This window comes from Anomaloglossus baeobatrachus, chromosome 6 (genome assembly GCF_048569485.1).
Source record: "Anomaloglossus baeobatrachus isolate aAnoBae1 chromosome 6, aAnoBae1.hap1, whole genome shotgun sequence".
Lineage (NCBI taxonomy): Eukaryota > Metazoa > Chordata > Amphibia > Anura > Aromobatidae > Anomaloglossus > Anomaloglossus baeobatrachus.
This window is the reverse complement of record NC_134358.1, coordinates 392,461,611-392,475,428: the sequence shown is the minus strand read 5'-3', so window position 1 is coordinate 392,475,428 and position 13,818 is coordinate 392,461,611. Positions and strand designations below refer to the sequence as shown.

The following is a 13,818-nucleotide window of genomic DNA, read 5'->3' as shown; positions in this document are numbered from 1 at the left end:
CAGAGCACTGCCTATAGTCCTTTTTGTTATCAGTAACATTGTTGCCAAGTGGAGCTAGTAGGCAAGCAGTTAGTGCTGGACCTCTACATTGCTGCTGCTCAACTATAACTTACATTGTCCCTTACTGCAGTTCCTCTGTTCAATTCTACTATCTCCCAAGTCTTCTATTCCAAGATGACTCCACCAGCTCATTTAAATCTCCAGTACAACTGAATTAAAAATGCATGTGCCCTAGTGCCACTTGCTTGTGCCACGTAAAACATACTTATCAGGACAAGAGGATTAGAGTATCCATATTACCTAATGTGACACAGCAATAAATGGTGTTACAGAGGTATAGGGGTACCATTGAAAATTACTGGGCCATTACCCTATTGTACATTCTCATACAGTAGCTAACCACTTCCATCCTGTGGTTAGAATAATCGGTAAGAATTTGGTAAGTCTAAGGACTTGGTTTCCCACTAATCAACAGGCATTTAAAGAAGCTACAACATAGATTTTTATACAACACCCTTGAAGAAATGTGGTTATACATGTGTAAGGGTCTAGAATAAATTTGAACCTATCTGTCGCATCAATAGATCACAATATACTCTATAGAATACACACTATAACCTCACCATGATGGCAATGCATGAAGAACAGAATGTATTCTACCAATAGTGAAGAATATACATGGACAATCCGTATATTGGCATATAATAAGGCAAATGATTGTCAATCCTTTCCACCTATGGAACACCTATGTTAGGCCATCATTGTTACCCTTTAATTAGAATACATTTCTTAGAAGAAATGCCTTTTAAACCTAGTACATCATAAATGATGCTGTCTCCTCTAATACTCTGAGGTTTCCCAGAAGCAAGCTCCAGTAAAGAAATAGCCGTACATGAAGTAATTGGACTGCTATGCTGAGCGTGTTTTGGAAGGACTGGTACTTGTTACCAAACAGAGCTAAATAAAATTTAGACATTTTCTTTTCCAAAGCAGTTAAACAAATAGCATTAATCAAGTCCCTAGAATGATAGCACTGACAGAAAGCTAGCATTTCATTCAAAGTCTGGATAACGATACGACTTGTAGTATTTGTAAGAATGTCAGTATTATACTGCATTTTTATAGCACGTTCCTTTATATCCTGTGGCATTGAAAAACCATAATGGCTTTCATTCTTACAACCACCCATCATTATTTTACTCCAAGAAAGCTAAGCATGTCCTCTTTATGGCAATAAAAGAAAAGCTAGATTGTGCCAATGATGAAAATCTTGTAAGTCAGTGGCCAAGTAAGATTAATATGAAAACAAGGAAGTATTCCTTGGGAAATGATGTAATAAATAACTAAAAGCAACATGATATTCTACTGAATGTTTTTGAGGTGAATTATTACGATATGAAACATTTTCATCTCTAAAGTCAACACAAGACTTGTGGAAATCTGCCTAATAATGGAGGCTGTGAAGGCTTCGTGGAAAACACCAAAATCCGATTTCAAAGAGTTTTTCTCAGACAGAACATGGTTTTTGAAGGGGGTTTTAGGACTTCATGGTGTAACACAATACCGGCCATGAAAACTAGCGCAGGAAAAGTTCTGAATTAATAAAGAATGAAAGATGTTTAAAAAGAAAGTCACCTAATGATTGTGCTGCTCACTAAGGAACTAGGCTTGGCCTGAAACTACAAAAAGACATCGCTCTCATACAAAAAAATAAATAAAAATGGTTTCTGCCACAAGCTTGTGATTCTTCTCACAATGAGGCATGTGTGTGATCACAACATTACATGACATTGGGTATGTATTTTCTGTAGAGTTGTATTGAAATGTGTAGTTGATTAGGCTTTTCTTTTAGACAGTTACATCTACAGAATCCCTTTATATTCCGACTAGATGTATTCAAGGAGGACATTATCTTGATATACATTTGCCACTTAAAATGTATCAGCATTTCAGCATTTACTTGGGTGATTTTCCACTGACAAATCCTTCTCTGCATAATTGTGAAATTAACAGATATGTTGTAGAGCTTAAAGGGAGTATGTCATCAGGTTTTTGCTATATAAGCTGTGGACAGCATGCTGTAAGAGTTATAAAACAAACAGCAACTGTGTTTCTCTTATCAATGTTTATGCAATTGTTTAAATAAACTAAAGGGTTTATTACCCTGTGATTATCATTACAGGTCTAAAAACTCATGTGCACAGCAGTAAAACATTTCCCCTGCTGTGACGATACCTCACAGTCAATGCAAAATCTCTATAGAGAGCTTGGAGAGGATGGATAAACAACTATCTCAGCCCTGCTGTGTTCTTGAATCTAAATTCTTTGTTTTAGAATGGCTTCAGAGAGGAATCTACGTGATACATCACTGGATTCAGAATCTCATTGCATATATTATGTTGCTGTCAGATGAGGTAGCTTTAAAGGGAATTTTGAAGAAGTGAGGCTAAACGGCATCAGGGGTGGTGGAGCGCATGGCCAGGTGATCCCATCGCAATAGGTAAATGTCCTTTCATTCACAACTATTGTCTTATAACAGCAGCGATATGTGAGCCAGTGGTATCATCTTTTGCATAACATCTACAAATGGTGGTTTAACCCCTATAGCTCAGGTCTTTTTATGAATACAATCTGACTCTATTTTTACTGCAGCTGATTGCCTGTATAGGAGGTTGGTGCTGTTGGCCTGTCTGTGCAGAAACCAATGGTGCTTGCAATTGATATTTTTTTCACATGAATTATAAGTTATTTTGGCTCTTGTCACTGGCAGGCAAATGGCAAAACAAGCCCCATAGGCAACTGCATGTAGTTTGCTACTTTATATCTATAAATAGTAATCTAAATAATTATAGCTTAGACTATTTATATATATTATCTGACTATTTGAACTGCAGTGAGACTCTTTGCATAGGAGGCTGATGCTGTTTGTCCTTTGGTGCAGAAACCAATGGTATTTGAACCAGTTTTTTCACAGGAACTAAAAGCAAGTTTATATGGTTTATGTCACCGGAGGGCAAGCGGCAAAATAAGCCCCATAGGCAACTATATGTGACCTCTCTCTATTATATGGGAATATGGTTGTGATATTTATTCTGTTGTTAACAAATTTATTGTAATCGTAAAATACGTGTGATTATTTGTGGATGTTATCCTGGGATCATGTGCCCCACTTTGTGGGTTTTTCCTGTTTTTACATTTTTTTTCTGAATTTCTATCAATAAAGTTTCTATTTTCATAGAAAAACATGTATGCGCTTTCACTTGATACCCAATCATTATTTTGGTTGGGTTGTTGTTTTGGATCAGTTTGAAGTGTGTGTTCAACAAGGACAATTGATATTTAAGTCCCTTTAAAGGGAACCTGTCATGTGCCCAAATGCGATTACCCTGCAGACATAGAGTTAATCTGCATACCATTACTGAAATTGGCAGCTACTGAGAGAAAATGAACTTTATTCTTACAGGGAGCCGATGTCTTTCAGTCGCAGATACAAGCCCTGAGCAACTGTAGTCATTGCTCACAACATTGTAAGCAGCAACTGTAAGCAAGCACCTGCATTTTGATTGCTTGCTCGGTACAGATGTGCTGTAGGTATAACTGTCAATCAAAGTGCCAGTGTATGCTTACAGCCGGCTCTCACTGTGTACTGAGTGGTGACTATAGACGTTCTAACTGCGCTTCTATGATTAAAAACCAGCAGTATCCAAGAGAAATAAAATCCATTTTCTCGCAGTAGCTGTGCCTTTAGTAAAGCTTCTAGATGACTTTATAATGGTATTAATCTGCAGAATAACCCTATACCTGCAGGTTAATAGCACTTGGGGAAACTCTAGGTTCTCTTTAATATCTCTTGATCAGGAATACTTTTACATTTCAGTTGGTATAAAATGATCCTTTTTCAACTACTATTTGATTTATTAGATTTTTTAAAAAAATAAGTTCACAAGGAGCCAAGGATTGTGTAATGAATGATGTTCCCCATAACATATCAGCAACCTCTAAAATCATATGGCAAGAGAAAGTATGAGCATATGCAACTTACCGATAGAACATGGCGTAGTCAACTGTTGAATGACAGCTTTGAAAATCCCAGGACTTTAACTTCTGACATTCCCTGTGAGCGCGGAGTTTTACCTTAACTGTCCCTTGACATAACTCTGGTAAAGTCTTCCTACGAGGGCGGTTACAGAATTCATTAGATTCCACTCTCCATGAATCACCAAAATCATCCACATCAAACTTGAAGTTCCCATCACTACCTATGAGATCATCTCGTTTATGTCCATTGTAGTTACCACACAGACCACACAGTTTCCCTTTGAGGTGAGGGGCTGCCATTACTTCAACAAAACTGTCTCCATCCCAAGAGATTTCCAAACCTGAATATAAAAAGAATAAGTAACTACTGTAGAATATGGTATATAACGATAGCATTTAGAAATAATTCAGATATAATGAAGAACAACAAATAAAAACATTGAATATACAGTATAAAAAAATCGAGATCTTTTACACATTGAGAATAAAGGAAAGCAAAGAAATGAGCCGGAGCAAAAGTTAGTATACATTTTCCTGGCAGTTGTGGCTGAAATTTTTGTTAGTCTACCTGATCATGGTTTGGTTTTTACAGAGTCCCTGATTTTCCATTTGTTAATTACAGTTTGAACACTGCTGACTGGCATTATCAATTCCTTGGATATCTTTTTGTATCCCTTTCCTGTTTTATACAGTTCAACTATCTTTTGTCATAGATCCATTGACATTTCTTTTGCTTTCCCCATGGCTCACAATCCAGAAACGTCAATGGCATGATGAAAGATGCAAGAGTCTGTCTGGATCCCAGAAACTCACTCATCTTTTATGCACACACACTGAAACAGGTCACAGGTGAGGATGTTATCTTTAATAGCCATTAAAACCCATTTGTGTCAACTTTTGTGCATGTTATTATCAGTCCAAAATCACCAGGGTATGTGAACTTTTGATCAGAGTCATTTGGATGTTTTTGGTTGTCATTATGATTTAAAAAGAGAAAACACAGTAGTTTGAAAATAAATGGCTTCACCCAAACACTAACCATGAGTGGAAAAAAAGATTTTGTGTTGTCATTCATATTCTCTAAAAAAGGCCAAGAAAGCAAAATATCTGCTGGGGAATGTAACCTTTTGAGCACAACTGTAAATAAATGCCTAGTTGAAAGGAGGGCATGCCCCTGTTTGTACAAAGTACAAGAAATCCCAGAAAAAAGCAAAGAAGTGAGCTGGCATATAAATTGGTATTCGTGGGGAAGTAAAAGAGCTCAAAGAACTCGCAAACCAAAGAAATGAGGTAGCGGACACTAGGTGAGGTTTTAATACTAGAATTTAGGACCGTCTCGATTGGAGTACACCTTATTGCGGTGGGATGGCTTTTATGCTTTTTTTTAATCAAAAACAGTGTTACTAAATACCCTTTGTTATTTATATGTACTATTACTATTTAGTTACTTACTTACTACAGGGTATATGCTCAGTATATGCTCAGTTTGTTCTATCTTAGGTTTTGTCTATAAATAGCCACAGTGTAAACATGCTCTTATATGCCACATCGATACCACCTTAGGCTATGGCTCATTTCTTTGGTTTTGCTGTGATTCCTTGTATGTTGTACAAACAGGGATGTAGCTCCCTATTGAGCTAGTCATATCAATTATATAGTTTCCCATAGGCAGGTGTCTGAAATAGTATGACCTCAGTTCTTCTGTGCCCCATCTACATTGATGTTGGTTGACACAAGTGGAGGTTTTATTACTAGAGTTTAGGACCATCCTGACTCGGGTACACCTTATGGTGGGATGGCTTTTACACTTTTTTTTTTCATCAAAAACAGTGTTTACTAAGTTCCCTATATTATTTATATGTACTATTACTATTTACTTACTGCAGGGTATGTGCTCCTTTTTGTTTCTATCTTAGATTTTATTTTTCTAATGAGAATAAAGAAATTAACTGAGATAGGGAAAATAAGTCTAAAATTTGTCCTGAAAGACAGCTGTTTGTGTGTATTGGTTGTATCTAGGATTGAGGTGAATTCTGAACTAAAAAGCAGACCTTATTTTATAATCTTATACATACTTTTTTTCTGGCACAGTGATACCTTGGTTTAAGAGTAACTTGGTTTGAGAGTGTTTTGCAAGACAAGCAAAGCATTTTAAAAATGTATAACTTGGTTTAAGAGAAATGCTTTGCAAGAAGAGCAAATACTCACCGTGCACGCTTCCAGTTCTGTCCTCTCTCCGCGCTCTGACCCGCTCTGGAGGTACATTTCTGTACATATGTACTGTATACAGTACAGTATATAATATGTAGTATGGCTATCAATTTGCATTTGTGGATATAGTACTGTACTTTCTTTCTGCTAACCAGTGGAGCACATTGCTTATACTGTACCTCCCGCACACCAACAATTATATTGTAAGCTAACGTGCAGTTTAATTTGTTTTATATGTTTTTTACTGTACTGCACAGTATTGGGTATTAGTGTACTGTGATAATTTTATATGAATACAGTACATTATTTTGTATTACTGTAATAAGTTTGTATAAATACAGTAAATATTTTTGGGTTGTGGAACGAATTGTCCGTGTTTCAATTATTTCCTATGGGAAAATTTGCTTTGATATAATAAAAACTTGGTTTAAGAGCACACTCCCGGAGCCAATTATGCTCGTAATCCAAGGTTCAACTGCATTCTAGTTATTATAACAAGTTAACTATCTGCAGAGTAGGTGATACCGGCTAGTTCCACACTAATAACTAGATCTGGGATCCTGTGTCACCCATTCATATGGAGTGAATGTCATGAATATCTGAAGCCACTCCAAGTCTATGGGACTCATCAGGATGGCTGATTACAGCAAGTGAAGTCTGTATAGAACTGATCTAGCAGTTATTGGTAGAGAAAAGCGGATCAGGTAAAATACGAATTTTCCTTTTCACATAGATTTTCCTGGGAAATTTGATCCTTGATCCACAGAGAAGTTATTCTGCCTTAATGTAATGTCCCTTGTTATGCTTCAGACCCGAGACCATATCTAACGTAAGAAATGGTCACCTAACTACTCATCTCTCCAGCCCCTCTAATTCTCACCGCCACCTGTCTGATCCTTGACACAAATTTTAATTACCATTTTGAGTGCTAAAATTCCCATGATGTCACAATGTGAGGCTGTACATGCAGAGATCAGAAACCTTCTGATACTTTTAGAAAAGTGGCAGCCAATGACTACCATTTTGCTAAATACATGTGGAAGTGAATTTTAAAAAAATCAGCATTTTGGCAAATTCAAGATTTTTGTAATATTAAAGTAGAATTTAATTCCAAATACATTCACTTATCAGTACTTATCACCTATCATGGTATAACAATTTAAATGTCCTTTATGCATACATGTCTTATGTGTATGTGAATGCAGAAAAGTGATGTGGGTATCAATAGTAAGCACTATTTGTGACAGTCTCAAAGCGTCTGCATTCAATTAGATTCATTTATTTAATAGAGCAAATGTGTTTTTTGTGGCTGAAGCTTTGTCATTACTTGTGAAGAACAGAAGTGGTTTGATGGCTGCTGAAGAATCTAAAAGCACAAAAGAGGAGTTTATGATTTTAATATTCTAGCTGTATAAGTTCATACATAGTGCATAGCTTGTAAGTCTAATTCAATTTGGACTAAGTTTTTTTTTTACTAACATTAAACATAGTTTTCTATTTGGTAAAAATAGTAAAAAGAGATAATAAATAGATCTCACTATTACAATTCTCATTGAGCCTTGTATTAGAAAAATAGCCAATGGGTGAGTCAATAGCCATATAAACTATTTTTTCCAGTGTGTATGTGTTTTTTAACTCTAAATTTGCTGGGTTATTAATGGGGGTATCTGATAGACCCTAGGGGTTATTGCCAGCTGTCAATTCACAGTTGACATCAACCCAAAAAGTATTACCTATATTGCCACCACACTAGGGCAATTGGGAAGCACCAGGCAAAGCACCAGAACAGGCGTATCTAATGGATGACCCACTTCTGGGGTGGCTGCAGGCTGCTATTTTTAGGCTGACAAATAACAATGGGCCTTCCCAGCTTTATAATATCAGTCCGCAGTTGTCTGCTTTATCTTGGCTTGTTATAAAAAAATAGAAGGATCCCACACCATTTATTACATTATTTAAATAAATCCTTTTTAGAAAAGACGTGGGTTCTTCTTTATTTTTTATATCCAGCCAAGGTAAACCAGATAGCTGAGGGCTGCAGCCCACAGCTGTCTGAATTACCTGGGTTGATTATGAAAAATAGGGGGGAATTCAAGTCATTTTTTTTTAATTTACTTGTTTTGTTCACAGCAGCGTATAGACATATTTCCCTTGCCGAAGAGCTTGTTGATTAGCTGTGCTGCATCCTTTCAACAAACTTTATTAGCATATAAACAGCACCCAATCCCAAACTTAGACACAGACTGTTTTGAAAAGTCCATGTTCGAGTTTGAGCCCCAGATACTGGGTGTCACGAATGAACTCCAAACTTTAGAGTTCAGGTTTATTAATCCCTAATAAACAGTATGTCTCTGTCAACTGTCTTGTTGCCTCTGCCAGATACTGCAGATCAACAACTATATCTGTCACTAAACAGTTGAAGAATCTGAACAGCACAAAGTTCACTCATCGTTAAATGGCTGCTGAATACAGCAGATCCACTTCAATTCAAATGAATGAGCAAGATTAAATCAGCCACCACCAGTGCTGTGAACAGCTGAGCTGTGTGGGTGCTGTGCTTCGGACCCCAACCAATGTGACTTTGATTATCCATCTTAATAAAGGGTCATCAATATCCTTGAAGTGATTGGACATTTTAACTTAAACCATCTAACTTACTGAGTGCAGATACCAGGGACACTACAATAACATCATTTTGTACCTTTTCTTAAATAAAGCCAAATTCTTCAAATTTCATAAAAATACCCCTAAGGCCTCTGCCACACTCACGTGAATTTCACGCACGTGCCGAGAGACACGTATTTTCCCTGCGTGTTGCGTGCAGGTAAGTACGTGTCTCTGGTACGTGCGTGACACGTGTGTTCTACGTGTGCTATCCGCGATAGCACACGTAGAATCAGTAATTATTATACTCACCTGGTCCTTCCTGCTGCCGCGCTGCTGTCCGTGGTGCTGATCCTCGGTCTCCAGCCCTCCCGTCTCCCCGCTGCTGCTGCTGCCAGGCAGTGAAGTGAATATTCTATGAGATTAATGAGCGGCGGTCGGCAGCAAGAGGCAGCAGCGGCAGAGACAGGAGGGCTGGAGAAGGTGAGTTAATGTTTTTTATTTTTTTCCCTGACATGTGTGTTTACTCCGGCGCGTGTCACACGGGACCGCATCCACACTACACCCGTGTGGTACGGGTGCGGGCCGTGTAACACCCGTGCTGCCGGAGAAAACACTGACATGTCAGCGCTTTGAAAATCGCACACACGTACAAACGCACACGGACACACGTTCCGTGTGGTTTTACGTGTGTGTGCCTGCTACCATAGGGTAGCATTGCTGTACATGTCTCCGTGCCGCCGGTACGTGTAAAAAATGCCAAACACGTACCGGAGGCACGGATGTGTGGCGCAGGCCTTAATTTGAGAGCATATGTTATGATTTAGTATTAAGAAAATAACTAGTATTATGCTTAGAGTTGAGTGCGGTTCTAGGTTCGTGGTTCTCCAGTTCGCGGCTCGAGTGATTTTGGGGGCTGTTCTAGATCGAACTAGAACTCGAGCTTTTTTGCAAAAGCTCGATAGTTCTAGATACGTTCGAGAACGGTTCTAGCAGCAAAAAAAACAGCTAATTCCTAGCTGGCTTTCCGCTGTAATAGTGTAAGTCACTCTGTGACTCACACTATTATGAAATTTCAGTGTATAGTGTACGGGAACAGCGCCTTCAGATCACTGCTGTATGGATAATGGCGATCGCCATTTTTTTTTTTTTTCTTGTCTTCCCTCCCTAAGCGCGCGCGTGAAGTGGGGAGGGCCAGCATGTCAGCCAATCCCAGACACACACACAGCTAAGTGGACTTTTAGCCAGAGAAGCAACGGCATGTGTGATAGGATGTCCATGTCACATGTCCCTGCATTATAAAACCGGACATTTTCCTCCAGCACGCCATTATCAGCCTTCTGCGTCCTTGGTGTCAGACATCACTTGGGCAGCTCCGTCCTGAGTCCTATCGCCGATACTGCTGTATGCGCTCCATACACAGAGCTGGACAGCTTAGGGAGAGCACTTTCTATCAGTCCTTTTAAGGGCTCGTACCGGCAGGGTCAGAGCCATAGGTGACAGGTCCTGAAAACAGAGTTTAACAGCTACACAAGATGACAGCGTCTGTGTAGCTAAGGTCAGGGATTTCCTCGCTGCATTTCCCCATTAGGAGGGAATAGAAAGGCAGGCTTCCATTCCTCTACCCAGAGCCCCACAACCCTGGCACTCTACCCTCCTGTCCTCTGCACACTCAAACTCATTATAACTAAGCCATTATACTAGCAAACACTGAGTGTACCTAGTGGCATCCTAAACGTGGCTATTGGACTTCTGTATAGTCCCAGTAGTGCACAGATATTTCCAGCACGTCTGCCTGCATTGCACACTCAAACTGATAGTTACTAAGCCATTATACTAGCAAACACTGAGTGAACCTAGTGGCATCCTAAACATGGCTGTTGGACTTCTGTATAGTCCCAGTAGTGCACAGATATTTGCAGCACGTCTGCCTGCATTGCACACTCAAACTCATTATAACTAAGCCATTATACTAGCAAACACTGAGTTAACTTAGTGTCATCCTAAATGTGGCTATTGGACTTCTGTATAGTCCCACTAGTGCAAAGATATTTGCAGCACGTCTGCCTGCATTGCACACTCAAACTGATAGTTACTAAGCCATTATACTAGCAAACACTAAGTGTACCAAGTGGCATCCTAAACGTGACTATTGGACTTCTGTATAGTCCCAGTAGTGCAAAGATATTTGCAGCACCTCTGCCTGCATTGCACACTCAAACTCATTGTTACTAAGCCATTATACTAGCAAACACTAAGTGTACCTAGTGGCATCCTAAACGTGGCTATTGGACTTCTGTATAGTCCCACTAGTGCACAGATATTTGCAGCACCTCTGCCTGCATTGCACACTCAAACTCATTATAACTAAGCCATTATACTAGCAAACACTGAGTGTACCTAGTGGCATCCTAAACGTGGCTATTGGACTTCTGTATAGTCCCAGTAGTGCACAGATATTTGCAGCACCTCTGCCTGCATTGCACACTCAAACTGATAGTTACTAAGCCATTATACTAGCAAACACTGAGTGTACCTAGTGGCATCCTAAACGTGGCTGTTGGACTTCTGTATAGTCCCAGTAGTGCAAAGATATTTGCAGCACGTCTGCCTGCATTGCACACTCAAACTCATTGTTACTAAGCCATTATACTAGCAAACACTAAGTGTACCTAGTGGCATCCTAAACGTGGCTATTGGACTTCTGTATAGTCCCAGTAGTGCACAGATATTTGCAGCACCTCTGCCTGCATTGCACACTCAAACTCATTATAACTAAGCCATTATACTAGCAAACACTGAGGGTACCTAGTGGCATTCTAAACGTGGCTGTTGGACTTCTGTATAGTCCCAGTAGTGCACAGATATTTGCAGCACCTCTGCCTGCATTGCACACTCAAACTCATTGTTACTTACTAAGACATTATAATATCAAAAATTGAGTAAACTTAGTGGCATACAAGAAGTGGCTGTTGTACTCCATTAATGCCCCACTGGTGCAAATCTATGTGCAGCACCTGTGTAGGACACCCTCCTGCTCTGTTTTTAATAAGCTATAATGATAGCAAAAAATACTGCCATTTAGTGGCATCATAGAACTGGCTGTTGTATTCCATTAGTGCCCCACTGGTGCCAAGCTATTTCTAGCACCTCTGCATGACACCTTCCTGCTCTGTTTTTAATAAGCTATAATGATAGCAAAAAATACTGCCATTTAGTGGCATCATAGAACTGGCTGTTGGACTCCTTTATTGTGCCACTTGTGCCAAGCAATCTCAAGCACCTCTGCATTCTACCCTCATGCACATTTAGCTATGCTAATTTTATAGCAAACTCAGGGAATTCCTTGCTGCATTTGATCATTAGGAGGAATAGAAAGTGAGGCTTCTTTTACTGTCCTGGTACCCACAGAATACGGCCCCTGTACCCATCTGTCCACTTTTGCCACGCTATTTAATTTGCCCAAAGAGCTGACTCTTTTTCTGCCATCCTAAAATTGTCTGGAATACTAAGTTAGTGTTCCTTTGCTGCCAAGCAAGGTACAACACATGTGCATTCTACACTCCTTTCCATTTCTGGAATGCAATTATTAAATGCAGGTAGTCCACCCAATCTGTGACGAAGGTGCAGGCGTGGATATAATGTAGCCTGCATCCAATGATGGTTCTCTCGATGTCTGACAGCTCAACAATACCTTCTGTTTCCACTTCCAAAACAAGTGATGACCTGCCAATCACACTCCCTGTTGCGGGTAAAGGAGTGGAAGTTCAGTGTGAAAAACCATGTGTGACTGCTGTCCCCACAGTCACAGAGGATGAAGAGCACGCAGATGCACTTGATGGGGCAGGCAGTGGTTGCACAGGCACGCTAGGCCGCATTGTAGCACAGTGAAATTCACATTGCGATTTATGCTTCATTTTAAGCCGTGTACAGGGTGGGCTCCCCAGTATGCAGCAAAACCAGGCAACAGGAAAAGGACTCTAGGCAGTTGGGTTGATAAATGATTGTTTAACTTTACCAAAACAAACAATAAGAACCATGCATACAATTTAAATAATTGAACAATCTATTCTGTTGCCTACTACCTGCTAATCCCTCTGTGTAGCAGTAACTGTGTGTTTGTGCCTGTGTGTGTGTGTGTGTGTGTGTGCGAACACGACTTACCAGTGGCGCATCACAAGAGCTTCCAAGTTACCTACCTAAACATAGACAAAACACATTACCCCCCCTGAATACCCTTGTTAGCTGAAACCTCACAGATAATGCAGATGATAACAGTGTGAATGCAAACCACACAGCTCTGCAACACAGTCATGGAAATCTTGAAAAGCAACAGTCAATGCAAACATGTGTTGCTGTCCCTCTATGATTTAAACTGTACGTGACAATTTGACAGTGCAGAGGCAGCAAGTCTTATTGTCTATAAATAGTCGGCCTACCCAGAACAGACATGTGTTTTGCTAATAAAACAAAGTGTTGCTTGCCTGCATTATTGTCTGGGCACAGCCTACCGTACCCGGGTACTCTGATGTCCAGTTGCCAGAAATACAGACTTTACGCTCCTCTCATGGTAAACAGTATAGACAGCACTGTAAGAATGTTGGTCTGTGGCACAGGATGCTGCTCACTGGCATTACGGGGCTCATCATCAAAGTACAACATGACTCCCCTCACAATTGAACGAAGTGTTTCCGCGGTGGCTCCTTGCTGTAACACACACCTTTAGCTTTTCCTTCTGTTCATAGACAGCATCTCCAAGTCCACACCCGAAGAGCAATTTGATATTGCTATAGTGACCAAACAAAGGCAGATCCAAAATAACAGCAGCCGCTTGTGTGTAGTCTGCAACAATGCATGCAATGGCAAATTAGCATGTTGCATTGACAGTGTCTAAAGCTGAGAAATACACCTTCACGCTATCAATTCATATCCATGTGACACTTCATGGAGGAACTACTCAAAGGT

At 39.8% G+C, this 13,818-nt stretch overlaps 1 protein-coding gene across 1 annotated transcript in view; it reads right to left on the bottom strand.

Moving 5' to 3' along the window:
• Positions 1 to 13,818, bottom strand: part of BMPER (BMP binding endothelial regulator) — a 492,868-nt gene that overhangs the window by 93,655 nt on the left and 385,395 nt on the right. The window contains exon 13 of the mRNA XM_075315106.1: positions 4,043 to 4,379. Coding sequence (XP_075171221.1) covers positions 4,043 to 4,379 — 337 coding nt within the window. The remainder of the gene's footprint in view (positions 1 to 4,042; positions 4,380 to 13,818) is intronic.